The 17,107-nt window shown below is 33.4% G+C and overlaps 1 protein-coding gene across 1 annotated transcript in view; it reads left to right on the plus strand.

The window, feature by feature from the left end:
* LOC132744748 (probable hydrolase PNKD) overlaps positions 1 to 17,107 on the plus strand; it is a 29,477-nt gene that overhangs the window by 5,393 nt on the left and 6,977 nt on the right. The window contains exons 3-7 of the mRNA XM_060733528.1: positions 7,401 to 7,513; positions 9,441 to 9,499; positions 11,164 to 11,256; positions 12,361 to 12,524; positions 13,128 to 13,214. Of these exons, the coding sequence (XP_060589511.1) occupies positions 7,401 to 7,513; positions 9,441 to 9,499; positions 11,164 to 11,256; positions 12,361 to 12,524; positions 13,128 to 13,214 (516 nt within the window). The remainder of the gene's footprint in view (positions 1 to 7,400; positions 7,514 to 9,440; positions 9,500 to 11,163; positions 11,257 to 12,360; positions 12,525 to 13,127; positions 13,215 to 17,107) is intronic.

Here is a 17,107-nt window from a genome sequence, read left to right on the forward strand (position 1 = left end):
TTTACTGTCTGGTTTAAGCCTGAAAATGGGATAAATTTTGTTTGGGGGTCTGAGTGGAGAAAAAACACATGTTTTCAGGACTAAACTATGCAGTAAAACTTCAAAGCTACATTAATTAAATCTCATAAAAAAGAAATAACTACTTTTTGTTCATCAAATATGTTTCATATCAACTCCATTCTGTTTTTGTGTGTGTCCTTAATGAGTTTTATAAGCCATAAATTCAAATACATATTTTATTTAATGTAGCTTTAAACATCTTTCAAAAATATATCAAGTACTCAAGACAGTCTTTGGTGCACTACATTATTTTTAGCTCACCTGTCACTTTGTGACAGGTTGAGCTTTTGTGATCGCTTTTCGTCCGGCGTCCGGCCGTCATCCATCCGTCCGGCGTCCGTAAACTTTTACTTTAAATGACATCTCCTTGTTAACCACTAAGCCAATTTCATCCAAACTTCACAGGAAAGTTCCTTTGGTGGTCACCTTTGAAAATTGTTCAAAGAATTTAATTCCATGCAGAACTCTGGTTTACCATGGCAACCAAAAGAAAAAACTTTAAATATCTTCTTCTAAAAAACCCAAAGAGCTAGAGCTTAGATATTTGGCATGAAACATCTTCTAGTGAGTGTCTACCAAGTTTGTCAAAATAAAAATCCTGGGGTCAAAATTGGCCCGCCCCAGGGGGTCATTAATTTTCCCTATATGTATATAGTAAAAACTTAAAAAATCTTCTTTTAAAGAACCCAAAGAGCTAGAGCTAAGATGTTTAGCATGAAATATCTTCTAATGGGTGTCTACCAAGTTTGTTCAAATAAAAGCCCAGGGGTCAAAGTTGGCCCGCCCCAGGGGGTCATTGATTTTTCCTAAATGCATATAGTAAAAACTTAAAAACATTCTTTTAAAGAACCCAAAGAGCTAGAGCTAAGATATTTAGCATGAAACATGTTCTAATGGATGTCTACTAAGTTTGTTCAAATAAGAGCCCTGGGGTCAAAATTGGCCCCGCCCCAGGGGGTCATCAATTTTCCCTATATGAATATAGTAAAAACTTAAAAAAAAATCTTCTTTTAAAGAACCCAAAGAGCTAGAGCTAAGATATTTAGCATGAAACATGTTCTAATGGATGTCTACCAAGTTTGTTCAAATAAAAGCCATGGGGTCAAAATTGGCCCCGCCCCAGGGGACATTGATCTTTCTTATATGTGTATAGCAAAAACTTAAAAATCTTCTTCGAAAAAACCCGAATAGCTAGAGTTTAGATATTAAGCATGAAACATCTTCTAGTAAGTGTCTACAAAGATTGTTCAAATAAAAGCCCTGGGGTCAAAACTGGCCCTGCCACAGGGGTGTCATTGTTTTTAAATATATGTGTAAAGAAAAAACTCAAAAAATCTTCCTTTTAAAAACCCAACGAGCTAGACCTTAAATGTTTAGCATGAAATATCTTCTAATGGGTGTATTCCAAGTTTGTTCAAATAAAAGCCTTGGGGTTTAAACTGGCCCGCTCCGGGGGGCCTTTATACAGGTGAGCGACTTCAGGGCCATCATGGCCCTCTTGTTTGATATTCTAATAATTTCTTGGAATAAATGCATATTTTACCTTCAAGTCAACAGGATGTTTTTAAAAACAACAAAAAAACAGTCCAATTAGGAGCGTTTTGCAAAGTAATCCTACCATTTAGTTGACATAGGCCATTATGACAGATTTACAGGTTGTAAAAGTGATGTCTTTTTACATGATTTTTATCTTCTGTTTTTAGCTCACCTGACCACGAAGTGGTCATGGTGAGGTATAGTGATGGGGCTATGTCCGGCGTCCGTCGTCGTGCGTCTTGCGTCGTTCGTCGTCAACAATTGGGTTGTTAACAGTCTAGCAGTCACAGTTTTGATTGGATCATCATCAAACTTTGTCAGAATGTTTGTCTCAATGAAATACAGATCGAGTTCGAAGATGGGTTATCTCGGGTCAAAAACTAGGTCACAGGAGCTAAAAATAGAAAAAGCTTGTTAACACTCTAGAGGCTGCAGTTTTCATCCAAATATTCTGGAAATTTGTCAGGAAGGTTGTTTTGATGATATCTAGGTCAAGTTCGAAGATGGGTCATCTCAGGTCAAAAACTAGGTCACAGGAGCTAAAAATAGAAAAAGCTTGTTAACACTCTAACAATTGGGTTGTTAACAGTCTAGCAGTCACAGTTTTGATTGGATCATCATCAAACTTTGTCAGAATGTTTGTCTCAATGAAATACAGATCAAGTTCGAAGATGGGTTATCTCGGGTCAAAAACTAGGTCACAGGAGCTAAAAATAGAAAAAGCTTGTTAACACTCTAGAGGCTGCAGTTTTCATCCAAATATTCTGGAAATTTGTCAGGAAGGTTGTTTTAATAATATCTAGGTCAAGTTCGAAGATGGGTCATCTCGGGTCAAAAACTAGGTCACAGGAGCTAAAAATAGAAAAAGATTGTTAACACTCTAGAGGCTGCAGTTTTCATCCAAATATTCTGGAAATTTGTCAGGAAGGTTGTTTTGATGATTTCTAGGTCAAGTTCGAAGATGGGTCATCTCGGGTTAAAAAACTAGGTCACAGGAGCTATAAATAGAAAAAGCTTGTTAACACTCTAGTGGCTGCTGTTTTCATCCAAATATTCTGGAAATTTGTCAGGAAGGTTGTTCTGATGATTTCTAGGTCAAGTTCGAAGATGGGTCATCTCAGGTCAAAAACTAGGTCACAGGAGCTAAAAATAGAAAAAGCTTGTTAACACTCTGCAGCCAATTGTATAAACAATTTAACCGCGCGGTTACCACACGGTTACGGTAACCAGCCCGGTAACCTCGCGGTAAGTGATTGTATAAAAAATATCAAAACCAATAACCGCGCTTTAACCACGGTTAAATCTAACCCAGGTACTGAAGCTTGGTAACTGCACGGTAACCAAAACAAACATGGCGGGCATTTTACGTGTAAGCACAGACAACCCCACAATTCCGACGAATTGACAGATAGGTGACTGATTTGACGGACGAGGAGTTACAGAAAAGATATTGATTTGCTGCAGACAGCATTAAAAAACTTGTCAGACTTCAATGACGGAACCAAGCGCTGATACCACGAAATTTTTTAATCATTGTGGATTTAAATACACAAAACGCGGTTTTTCATCTGCATAGATGACACACATGCAAAAATACAATCGCAAGGACAACCAGACGAAGTAGCTATTGTTAAAAAAAACATCAACATAGCATTTATTTTCAAGCAACTTGAACACAGTGCATTTCAACAACTGCATAAATAAGATCTATACTGTATACTGTACATGTATTTAGAAAGGTCTTACCTGTCAGTGTCTCTGCAAAAGTTTATTCTATCTACAGTACATGTATAGATTAATAATATCCCTCGGATTCACTCGTTTATGACACAAAATCACAAATCAATATAATATAACAAAAAAATATCCACGATCTCTTGTTTATATTTATATTAGTCGATGACGTATAAACTATCTTGTAAACTTGAATGAAGTTTCTACGTCATAGTGTACACGATGACATCAATAATATTGATTACATCACAGCTTTTTGTATGGAAGACAGGTTTCGCCATTATTATTGTTCAACGAGCACACGATCTCTGCAGTTGCATATATGACATACATGTATTGAATAATTATGTAACTTGTTCAGTAGATCTAGATTAATAGCATATTATATTTAAATTTTATAGACTACATTTAAAAAATGTGGGCCTACAATGTAGTCTATGGCTTAATTGGTTTTGTTTTTGAATTTCCCGCAGTATACATGTATCTTTTCACATTTTATGATAAAATAAATTAGAATTAGATCATTCTTGTTTCATTTCATCATTATCTAGCAATAAATGCAGCAAAAGAATTTAATTCATTATATCAAAGTCAAGCATAAGACATATAAAAAAGCACTATTCAACAAGAAAAACGATGTCTGAAGTTTGTCCGCGAAAATTACGTCACATCGTGGTGCATCATTGGTAATATTACCATGGTTAAATTTTCAGTTTTGCGTGGTTAGGTTACCTTGTGGTTAATTTGTTTGTACAAATGGAATAACCGCGCGGTTACCTAACCACAATATATACCGCGGTTATTAACTTACCGTGGTATATTTTAACCATCGTTTATACAATTGGCTGCTGGTGGCTGCAGTTTTCATCCAAATATTCTGGAAATTTGTCAGGAAAGTTGTTTTGATGATTTCTAGGTCAAGTTCGAAGATGGGTCATCTTCAGTCAAAAACTAGGTCACAGGAGCTAAAAATAGAAAAAGCTTGTTAACACTCTAGTGGCTGCAGTTTTCATCCAAATATTCTGGAAATTTATCAGGAAGGTTGTTTTGATGATATCTAGGTCAAGTTCGAAGATGGGTCATCTCCGGTCAAAAACTAGGTCGCAGGAGCTAAAAGTAGAAAAAGCTTGTTAACACTCTAGTGGCTGCAGTTTTCATCCAAATATTCTGGAAATTTGTCAGGAAGGTTGTTTTAACAATATCTAGGTCAAGTTCGAAGATGGGTTATCTCCTGTCAAAAACTAGGTCACAGGAGCTAAAAATAGAAAAAGCTTGTTAACACTCTAGTGGCTGCAGTTTTCATCCAAACATTTTGGAAATTTGTCAGGAAGGTTGTTTTGATGATTTCTAGGTCAAGTTCGAAGATGGGTCATCTCAGGTCAAAAACTAGGTCACAGGAGCTAAAAATAGAAAAAGCCTGTTAACACTCTAGTGGCTGCAGTTTTCATCTAAATATTCTGGAAATTTGTCAAGAAGGTTGTTTTGATGATTTCTAGGTCAAGTTCAAGGATGTGTTATCTCCGGTCAAAAACTAGGTCGCAGGAGTTAAAAATAGAAAAAGCTTGTAAACACTCTAGTGGCTGCAGTATTGAGTCAAATATTCTGGAAATTTGTCAGGACGGTTGTTTTGATGATTTCTGGGTCAAGTTCAACGATGGGTCATCTTAGGTCAAAAACTCGGTCACAGGAGCTAAAAATAGAAAAAGCTTGTTTACACTCTAGTGGCTGCAGTTTTCATCCAAATATTTTGGAAATTTGTCAGGAAGGTTGTTTTGATGATTTCTAGGTCAAGTTCGAAGATGGGTCATCTCAGGTCAAAAACTAGGTCACAGGAGCTAAAAATAGAAAAAGCCTGTTAACACTCTAGTGGCTGCAGTTTTCATCTAAATATTCTGGAAATTTGTCAAGAAGGTTGTTTTGATGATTTCTAGGTCAAGTTCAAGGATGTGTTATCTCCGGTCAAAAACTAGGTCGCAGGAGTTAAAAATAGAAAAAGCTTGTAAACACTCTAGTGGCTGCAGTATTGAGTCAAATATTCTGGAAATTTGTCAGGACGGTTGTTTTGATGATTTCTGGGTCAAGTTCAACGATGGGTCATCTTAGGTCAAAAACTCGGTCACAGGAGCTAAAAATAGAAAAAGCTTGTTTACACTCTAGTGGCTGCAGTTTTGATTAAAATATTTTGGAAATTTGTCAGGAAGGTTGTTTTGATGATTTCTGGGTCAAGTGCTAAGATTTGTCATGTCCGGTCAAAAACTAGGTCACAGGAGCTAAAAATAGAAAAATCTTTTTAACACTCTAGTGGCTGCAGTTTTGATCCAAATTTCCTGGAAATTGGTCAGGAAGGTTGTTTTGATGATTTCTAGGTCAAGTTTGAATATGGGTCGTGTTCTGTCAAAAATTAGGTCACATTGCCCAAATATGGAAAAATCTTTATAACACACTAGAGGTCACATGTTTGACTCAGTTGTCATCAAACTTGGCCATGATGCTTGTTTAAGACATTGCTTGGATGCGGTTGTGTCAGGTGAGCAATCCAGGGCCATCATGGCCCTCTTGTTTTCAACTGTAATCTGTGTTAAGTAAAAACTTTCAAAGATTGTGATATTATGTTCAAGGAGATGAGACAAAAACGTCCCAGCACTCTTGTAAGTTCATTAATTGATACTTCTATTTTATTAAACAATCAATAAGAATAACTCATTTAATATTCTCTGGTAGACGTGTTTAAAAATATCTCTGCTTTACTTATATTAATTTGCTTGACAATATTAATTAAATTATGCTTTACAAATTAACTTGTCCCCTGTGCATGTCTGGAATTAGGTCACATACAAAAATGCCATATTAATCTCAAGAGTTGGAAGTTTTGTATTTTCTAATTTTTTTTTTAAAAATTGCAAAGCTAATTTTTTATTTTGAAACAGGTAATAGTTATGAAGAAGTTATTTAATAAAAAAATCATTGATATTGTTTATGTTTTAAATTCCTGTATCTAATTGTTAATGCTTGACATTTCCCCCAACAAAACTATGCTCAATGAAACAGTATAATTGGATATCAAATGGTGGATGACAGTTTATAACTTGATGACTGCTGCCTCTAACTTACATATAAATTGAATTTACGAACATGGCAAACAGAATATTTAAATATTGCTTTTATTATTCATACTAATCCCTACACAATAGATATTAAAAATAACTAATAAGACATGATATCAGATGAGTGGACTCAGTTTCTTTATGAAAGATAATGAAACAGTGCCACTGAGAAAGTTATTTTCTTTGCAACATTAATGAAGTATCCATATTCCAACTCGCATGGTTATGATGATTTTAAACTAGAATTAAATAGCAGCCAAAAAGAGTAATGGATTTCAGTGCTTATTTTGAAGAATAAACAGAATCCTGTTTCAATTAGTTAATTGGAAGTCCTACTAGACCAGCATTATAATTGGTCAAAAATTTATGACAACTTTTCTTGGACAATTGTATATGCTTGTTAGACAATTTAACATGTGTTACTGGTCAATGGTATGACCCTTTAGTCATTTCACTCTTCTAAATTCATGTATATGAAAGTTATAATGAGAGAGCAGCATTCATGGATTATGCAGCCCCTGACAATGCCCACTCACTCACAGAAGACCACCATACAGGTAACCAGTGGGTTTGCTAACAGAAAATAACTTGACCAGCTTGTATAAAGATAAAGTTTGACATTTTTTTCTTTTATAAAAAGCAGTTGTGTTATCTCAATAGGTAGAGCGTTGGACTGTGAATCAAGCGACCCGGGGTTCACTTTCGTTGTGATTGATCATGAAATCCTTTCTATGTACAGTCATTCACACTGTACCTTTGCTCTGACATGAACAGAAGTTTCAGTTCCTTGCAAAAGTGAAGGCAACTAGTACTGGTAAACTGTTTGACAGCCTGCCCAGAAACGATGTGGTGGCTGAACTGTGCTCTGGTGAAATAAATGTGGCTTACTGCCGTGATCCGAGTAAAAACTACCAATACCATCACCACTTGTATAAAGATAAAGTTTGACATTTGTTTCTGTTACAGAGCTGGAGATAACACCAATACCTGTTGCCCTGGACAACTATGCCTATATTGTCATGGATACAGAATCTAACACATGTGTTGTGATTGATGTAGGGGATGAAGAAGCTATTATGGTATGCTATGTCTTATACTAACAGTAAATACACCATTCCATAAACAATTTTGCCATTATCTCTGCATGAATTTGATTCTTATTTTAAATCTTTCGACACTAGCAACAGTATATTGATACTAGATTCAAATTTAGTTAAAATATCAAAAATTATTTATGTGAGGAAACTTTTAAATGCTGCATGAAAGTGACATCTAATAGACTGTGAGACTAGTCCTCACATCACTGTAACTGTTATAAATGGTGTACATAATACAATAACTGTTTTAATGATGTACATAATAAAATAACTGTTTTTAATGATGTACATAATAAAATAACTGTTTTTAATGATGTACATAAAAAAATAACTGTTTTTAATGATGTACATAGTGAAATAGAATAAATTTCAATTCAAATCAAGGGTGTTTTTCTTACATATAAATTACAATATTAATAATGAGATCAACATATAAATATTCATGTTAAAGAAAATAAAGCTTGATTCGTATTAGCAATTGCAATATTGTACTGAAAAAAAAACTGATATGTGAGAATTTTTTTTTTACTTGATCTAACTATGAAACATTATAAATATTATGTATTCAGTAACTCAATAGTTGTGTCTTGTATTGATGATTTCTTTTAAAGTTGCAAAAAAACGTATTCTGGGGAACATGATTTTATGTCTTTATCTACCTTAATTTCGACATAATATAATGTTTTGCATCTGGTGTATGTCCGTCCGTTAGCAGGTTTCGTGTCCAGTCTGTATCTTTTGAACCATTTGAAGGAAATTAAAATTATTTGGCAGAAAACCATAATCAAATGATGTGCACAGCTAAGGTTTGACCTTCCTCAAGGTCACAATTTTTATCAATTTCAAAATTTTGTGTCTACTCTGTATCTTTTTATCTTTTGAAACAATAAAAAGAAATTAAAACTTTTTAGAAGAAATATAACTTATAATAAGATGATGTGCAGAACACAGGTTTGGGCTTCCTGTCTGCCCCGGGGATTACTTGATTTATATAGACTTACATATCAAAACACATTCAATTTTTAGTTGTTTGTAGAGCTTAGATATTTAGCATGTAGCATTGCCTTATTGACCTTTACAAAACTGATATGTATCATGCCCCTTGGTTCAATATTGACCCTGCACCAGGTGTCACTTGATGTATAAGACATATATAGGAAAAACACATTTGAGACTTATTGTGTGAAACTTTAGTGCCTAGGGCTTAGATATTAAATTTGGCATGTAACATCACTTTTTGAACCACAAAATAACTGGTATTAATCATGCTTCTTGAGTCAATATTGACTCCCCCCCGGGGGTAAGGCTCCTACGTTTACAATTTTTTGTAAACGTTTACACGATTGCTAAGAACCGAAACGATGGTACCTCTATAAAGTATACACACCATGTATTTAAGTCGCCAAATGATGTCTTTCTGTCTAATTTTTATACTGTACAAATAAAGAATGTGCAAGGCTCATCACGATTGAGTCAGCACACATTTTTTGCGTTGTAACCCCATTTAAATGTATTATGTCACAAGCTATTTTGCACCGTAATTCTGTGTGGAGGGTTGTAATTTTCCGTTTGTTTACTTTGGAATAAACCACTAGAATTGATAAAATCCATGATTCAGGCAATGATTAAGAAATTTTGTAAGACAATATGGTCATTTCGATTAAACGGTAAACAATATCGTAAAGGTTTATGAATGAAAATTGAAACGAACCCGTTAAAACGTGTAATCGTGGGGGCCTTACCCGGGGGTCACTTAGTTAATCTCATTTTGTATAGAGTTTAAACATATGACATGTATAGCATTGCCTTCTAGGCCTTTTCCACCTTATATAAAGATTGTTTAGATATCATGATTTTAATTACCTTATCTACCTTATATAAATTCTTAATGTGTTTTTTTTTTTTTCAGAGATTTTTAGATAAAATGAATGTAATACCGGCAGCTGTTCTTACAACACATAAACACTGGTAAAACATTTCTTTTCTATTATAAACATGATTAAACTATTACGTAAGTGATTAAATATTCAGATAACAAAGCCTACGTGATTCTCTTGTTATCATAAGCTGTTACAACTTATCAATCCCTGATCACAAAATCATAAAAAAATTTCCAAGAAATGTAAAAATGGGAATGTAAAAACCTTGACATTTGACCGTCTTTTAAATGTGTCAGTTGGCAATTATGAAACCTTAACTTTCTATTTTTGATCAGTATTTGTTTTTAACATTCTTTTTTTTATTAGTATTTGTTTTTATTGCCTTTATGTTTCAATAATTTTCTCATTTTTAGCTCGACTATTCGAAGAATATGAGAGCTATTGTAGTCGCCCCGGCGTCGGCGTCGGCGTCAGCGTCCGCGTCGGCGTCTGCGTTGGTTAAAGTTTTTTGTAAATTCAAATATCTCAATTATTGCTTGAGATATTCAATTGAAACTTACAATACTTATTTATAGTAACAATGTACATCAGATTGACAAGTTGGATAACTCTACCTACAATATTGACAGAATTATGCCCCTTTTTAACTTAGAAATTTTGGTTAAAGTTTTTTGTAAAGTCAAATATCTCAATTATTGCTTGAGATATTCAATTGAAACTTTCAATACTTATTTATAGTAACAATGTTCATCAGATTGACAAGTTGGATAACTCTGCCTACAATATTGACAGAATTATGCCCCTTTTTAACTTAGAAATTTTGGTTAAAGTTTTTTGTAAATTCAAATATCTCAATTATTGCTTGAGATATTCAATTGAAACTTGCAATACTTATTTATAGTAACAATGTACATCAGATTGACAAGTTGGATAACTCTGCCTACAATATTGACAGAATTATGCCCCTTTTTAACTTAGAAATTTTGGTTAAAGTTTTTTGTAAATTCAAATATCTCAATTATTGCTTGAGATATTCAATTGAAACTTGCAATACTTATTTATAGTAACCATGTACATCAGATTGACAAGTTGGATAACTCTACCTACAATATTTTCAGAATTATGCCCCTTTTTAACTTAGAAATTTTGGTTTATGTTTTTTGTAAATTCAAATATCTCAATTATTGCTTGAGATATTCAATTGAAACTTGCAATACTTATTTATAGTAACAATGTACATCAGATTGACAAGTTGGATAACTCTACCTACAATATTGACAGAATTATGCCCCTTTTTAACTTTAGAAATTTTGGTTAAAGTTTTTTGTAAAGTCAAATATCTCAATTATTGCTTGAGATTTTCAATTTAACCTTACAATACTTATTTATAGTAACAATGTATATCAGTTTGCAAAATCGCATAACTCTGCCTGAAATTTTATGCACTTCTTTGAGAGCATAATAGGACTCTCCCAAAGACCTTTAGCCGTAACATGGATTTAAAGAAAAATTTGGCCATTTTGTTAATTTAGAAAATGTTACATTATCAAGGCTCTTTTAATATCAAACACTTAGAATAGTCGAGCATGCTGTCCTACCGACAGCTCTTGTTTTCCATCATATTAACCTCAACTCCTCATCTTATTTACCTAATCCCTAAATGATATAAACATACGTTTTCTTAATATTACCTATCTCGTCATCCCAGGAATTTTGATACTGTAAGTAATAACATGTATGTTTGTTTTTTAGGGATCATAGTGCCGGTAATGCTGGTATGAGAAATCGATATCCAGGTTTGAAAGTGTATGGTGGATATGGTGACAATGTTCCTGATGTCACTCAGTATGTATTCATAGGTTATACATGTCAATCAAAGTGTGAATGTTCAACAGATTGTAGCAATGACTTAAGGCCAGTTCCCGGGAACTTATCAGTGCTGGTGTCATATAAGGAATGATTAGTTTCACAGCTTGCATAGCTCAATCAGTGAGAGCACCAGACTTCACTGTCACTTGTAATACAGATATTGTCAGTCTGATTCCCCAGCCTGTCCATCTGTAATTATTAAACAGTCTTTTGGACAAGATTCCATGTATGAGTGCTTAAACACTTAATAATCAGTTCAATAAAAAGAAAAGCTTTTTTTTAGCTTTTGACGTATAGTCTTCTTCAGAAAAAATTGATGTTTATAAAATAACAAATGACGCAACATCCGTTTAACTATACGCTAAACAGAATTTGACGTTAACGCGGGAATAAAAATATACAATATATATTTTTTTTTTTGCTTAAACACTTGGCACACTAAAGGACGAGGAGAGTTCCTGGCATTGAGGTATCTTTCTGTATCTGTTTCTTGCACTACCCTCAAAAAATATTAAACGCCTAATACTCTTCTGAAGACTCGTCCAAATTGGCAACTTGTGGAGAGTATAAATAAATTCAGAAACACACACACCTTAAAAGTGCTGGATTTTATGATTCTTGTCTTGAGACAGAGGCAGACACTTTAATCTCTATGCTACACCTCACTTAAACTGTTTGAATGCTTTATTTTATTAATATGACACTGTACTGGTAATAAAGGTTTTCATTTACATAGCAAATAGATCTCCTCTAATAGTAGATTGTAAGGACCCATCATTGTTAAAGTGCTCAATTAACCTAGCTAGGAAAAATTTAATATTGTTAAAATTTAAACATAATTATATGTTATTTAACTTTATAAGGCAAGCTACTACCACCAACCATTGTTGATTTTAAGTCTCTAAGTGAGCTGTAAGGACTGGTATTCAGTTTGCCAACACAAGGTATGTGTTTCACATCATGTTTTGTCATCAGCATAGTTGGTTAGTTATTAAATAACATAAAAATGTCAGGTTGGTTTTAATCAAAACTAGTAAATAACATTTAGTAATTTACAATAGCTGATTTGTTATTTTTCAGTACATTAATGGATATAGAAGAGGTGAAATTTGGAGGGTTAAATTTTACAGCCATACACACACCAGGCCATACAGTAGGTCATGTTTCGTACCTTCTAGATGGTCAGGCACTTGGAGCACCTGATTGCCTGTTCTCTGGAGATCACCTGTTTCTTGGTGGATGTGGTATGTCATACTTGTTACATTATAACTTGTTTCATTCATCAATGTCTCATCTTACATTGACCAAGATTAGAAAAAAACTAGAAAGCCGTGTTATCAAACCACACAGCACCTTCATTTATTGACTGATATCTGAAGTGGTGATCTTTCAATCTATATACCTTTGGTAGAAGGTTTCGGGTCATAGTAAGGCAATATTTTGTACTTTTTTAATGAAAAGATAAAAATTATTTTTCTGGTTTATTTAACATTTTATATATATATTTAGCTGAATATCAAAACATATATTTTTAGCAAATAAGAGCTGCAAACATCATATAGTGTGTAAGGCTGCATTGATGTACAGTCTGGTCTCACTGTGTACAACCGACAGTCTAATGTGACTATTTTTTGTGGTTATATAGGATCATTGATTTCAATTTTTTTTAATGTAATAAGTTATAAAAGATTTTGCCTCTCTCAAATTTTTTTTGTCATGAACAAACTCAATTGAACCAAGTCTAAAATTTCAACCTTGTAATAATTGTTTACATTGCTGTCAAAGAATCTCCTGATTTCAGAAATGTTGGTGAACTCTCATTGTTTAATATTTGTGTTTAATTACAGGTAGAATATTTGAGACACCACCTTTGAGGATGCTAAAATCATTGGATGCCATCAGTAGATTAAAGAAAGATACGTTAGTTTGGCCAGGTAAATTATCGTATTTATTACAAATCTATTTTATATGTTAATTATTTTGTGAGATAGGGGAAAAAAATAGACTTTATGAATATGGACTTTTTATATAATTAATAGGATCTTATGGTATAGTTAACACAGAATTAATTTGATGTTAAATTTGGACTCATTAACATAGTTAAAATAAGGGATTTTACCAGGGAATTATAGTTAGTCAGAATTATAAAGTTGCTGACCATTTGAAATGCGACTTTAACCAGTTCCCTAACTGAAATGATAAGTCAAGTATTGCTTGTAGAATAGAACTGCTACCATAACTAATATAATAACTCATGTAAGAGGATAACATGACCAATCTAAATAAGTTTAAATTTTATTAAAAACCTAATAGTGTCAGGTATGCTCTAACCTTTTTATGCCCCCCTTCGAAGAAGAGGGGGTATATTGTTTTGCTAATGTCTGTCTGTCTGTCTGTCGGTCCGTCCGTCGGTCTGTCGGTCTGTCCGTCGGTAGACCACGGTTTCCGCTGATTATCTTGAAAAGTATTTATCACAAAGTCTTCATATTTTACATAGTGATTGGTCATAACTAGTATATGACCCCTATTGATTTTGGGGTCACTAGGTCAAAGGTCAAGGTCACAGGGACCTTAAATGTGAAAATGGTTTCCGCTGATTATCTTAAAAAGTATGTATCACAAAGTCTTCATATTTCACACAGTGATTGGTCATTACTAGTAGATGACCCCTATTGATTTTGGGGTCACTAGGTCAAAGGTCAAGGTCACAGGGACCTTAAATGTCAAAATGGTTTCCGCTGATTATCTTTAAAAGTATGTATCACAAAGTTTTCATATTTCACACAGTGATTGGTCATCACTAGTAGATGACCCCTATTGATTTTGGGGTCACTAGGTCAAAGGTCAAGGTCACAGGGACCTTAAATGTCAAAATGGTTTCCGCTGATTATCTTTAAAAGTATGTATCACAAAGTCTTCATATTTCACACAATGATTGGTCATCACTAGTAGATGACTCCTATTGATTTTGGGGTCACAAGGTCAAAGGTCAAGGTCACAGGGACCTTAAATGTCAAAATGGTTTCCGCTGATTATCTTTAAAAGTATGCATCACAAAGTCTTCATATTTCACACAGTGATTGGTCATCACTAGTAGATGACCCCTATTGATTTTGGGGTCACTAGGTTAAAGGTCAAGGTCACAGGGACCTTAAATGTCAAAATGGTTTCCGCTGATTATCTTAAAAAGTATGTTTCACAAAGTCTTCATATTTCACACAGTGATTGGTCATAACTAGTAGATGACCCCTATTGATTTTGGGGTCACAAGGTCTAAGGTCAAGGTCACAGGGACCTTAAAATGTGAAAATAATTTCTGCTGATTATCTTAAAAAGAATTCATCACAAAGTTTTCATATTTCACATAGTGATTGGTCATCACTAGTAGATGACCCCTATTGATTTTGGGGTCACTAGGTCAAAGGTCAAGGTCACAGGGACCTTAAAATGTGAAAATGGTTTCCGCTGATTATCTTGAAAAGAATTCATCACACAAAGTCATCATATTTCACATAGTGATTGGTCATCACTAGTAGATGACCCCTATTGATTTTGGGGTCACTAGGTCAAAGGTCAAGGTCACAGGGGCCTTAAATGTCAAAAGGGTTTCCGCTGATTATCTTGAAAAGTATTCATCACAAAGTCTTCATATTTCACTTAGTTATTGGTCATAAGTATTAGATGACCTCTATTGATTTAGGGGTCATTAGGTCAAAGGTCAATGTCACATGGGCCTTAAATGTCAAAATGGTTTCCTTTGATTTTTCCATAATTGAACACTTCCATGTACCCATTTTTGGCAAGTTTCTTTAATAAAATTACCAATTATGTGAGTCAATGGCTAGAAAGGGGGTATATGTGTCGTTCGACATTCTTGTTTTAAATATATTTGAATTGCATCATTATTAATGTTCCTTTACCACAATTCACATGATATTTTCACATTTCTACCTGATTTGATATACACAAGCTGTGATTATGTATTTCTGTAAATGACACATGTGTAAGATAGGTCCACTATGAAAAAATATTGTTGTGAAATTGTCAATTTTGCCAATACATTTTATAAGAAAATCAGCTTATAAAAAGCTTGTGTAAAGTAATATAATTCTTCTCAAGTGTTTAAAGAATCTCACATCACCTGTCATATGACATGAATTTTTATTAAAGTTGCCCAGGAAAATGTTTAATATAGCTTGCCAGATTTACACTCAGATGAGGCCTGAAATATATTATTTATTCTAGTCATCTTATTATTTCATAAGATTTATACTGTGCTCCTCTTAGTTCACGGTACTTAACGCTTTGAAGTAAGAAAGAAAACAACAAATGAAACTTATGGTACAAAAATTGTCATAAGCTGTAGCATATAGGTATTTTCTGCTGTATGACACAAGGAAACAACTATAAGTTTAGTCAAAATTAGTTTAAATGAGCCAGATGTAGACCATTTGTCAGCCATTTTGAAAACAGTATGTCATCTGTTAAATCGCGGCAATGGTGTTTTATTTCAATTTTTTTCATGTGTCAGTTTAAATTTCTACATGCTATTTTGCATAATTTTACATATTAAAAGTATCTTTACATTGTAACCCCAAATTTATTTTTCAACTAAGAAGAACATTTAGTCAGATGTATGCACAAAATTAAAGGACTATTGTTGCTTTTTATAGAAGATTGTAAAATGTTGTTCTGTTTCACGTAAAAATCTATGGATTTAAAATATTTTGCAAAAAAACTTTGTTGTTTAGGTGTTTGAATAAAATATCTCAATTCTGACCAATTTTAATGCTGGTCACATGAAAATATGCCATTACCGTGAAATAAGTGATGACGCGGAATTAGTGATGTTGAGTATAAATTTGTAGTGTCACTGCTGAAATTGTCAAATTTAAAAAGTCCTGTCTTCTGGAAAGTAGGACATATTAAATCCTTCTGACCAGAAATAATAACATTATAAGTACACATGAAACACCATACCTAACAGATCAAATAAATACACATAGGTTAAACTTATAAAAAATTGTAGGCATGTCAAGATTTTAGATTTTCTAGATTTCAACAGGTTGGTTTTTTTGGCAAAATTTTGCCTTTTGACTTGGTTTTATGTTGCACCAACACAGTTTAGGTCATATGGCAACTTTCCAGCTTTACTGGTGCAGGAAGACCATCATATTACCACTGGCGTTCTGTAAACTAGCTGGGTAGGGTCTTATTCCATAACAGGATGTCACCATTAACAGTTAATATAATGGATTTTCCCTATTTGGAATTTATATGGAATGGTCTATTTTAAAAAATAAAGTTTTTGGAATTTTAATATCAAAATAGAAAAATAGAAAAAAAGGAACTGAGCTACCAAGCCTGATCAGACTGGTCTAGTACATTATAAGATTAAAGTTACATGTATTTTGTATTCTTTCTAACTGAAGCATCAGCTGTTACATATGACATTTCAATACACGAAGGCATGGTGACCTTACAGTTTGTTTTTTATTAATCAAAGATCATTAAACATAACAGCTTGTGTTTGACATGTCCTTTTAACATGAAATATTTTCAAGACAAGCCCAAAAGATAACATTTCACAAATGTTAAAGTAATTTTATTTATATTTTTTTTTATTGATTATGTCATTTTAATACTGATCTTTATTCTATAAATAGATAGATTTATTTAAGTATAGCACAGGAATACACATGGTTTAAAGAAAAAAACTTTGTGCATACGTGCATATATCCAGACACTGCATACAACAGCTGATGAAGCATTTTATTCACTTCAATATACAAAGGATAAAATGAAAATAGAAAATAAAATTCTCCCT

The sequence above is a fragment of the Ruditapes philippinarum genome, unplaced genomic scaffold (genome assembly GCF_026571515.1).
Source record: "Ruditapes philippinarum isolate M1 unplaced genomic scaffold, ASM2657151v2 ctg2130_1_1_1_1, whole genome shotgun sequence".
In the NCBI taxonomy this organism is placed as follows: domain Eukaryota; kingdom Metazoa; phylum Mollusca; class Bivalvia; order Venerida; family Veneridae; genus Ruditapes; species Ruditapes philippinarum.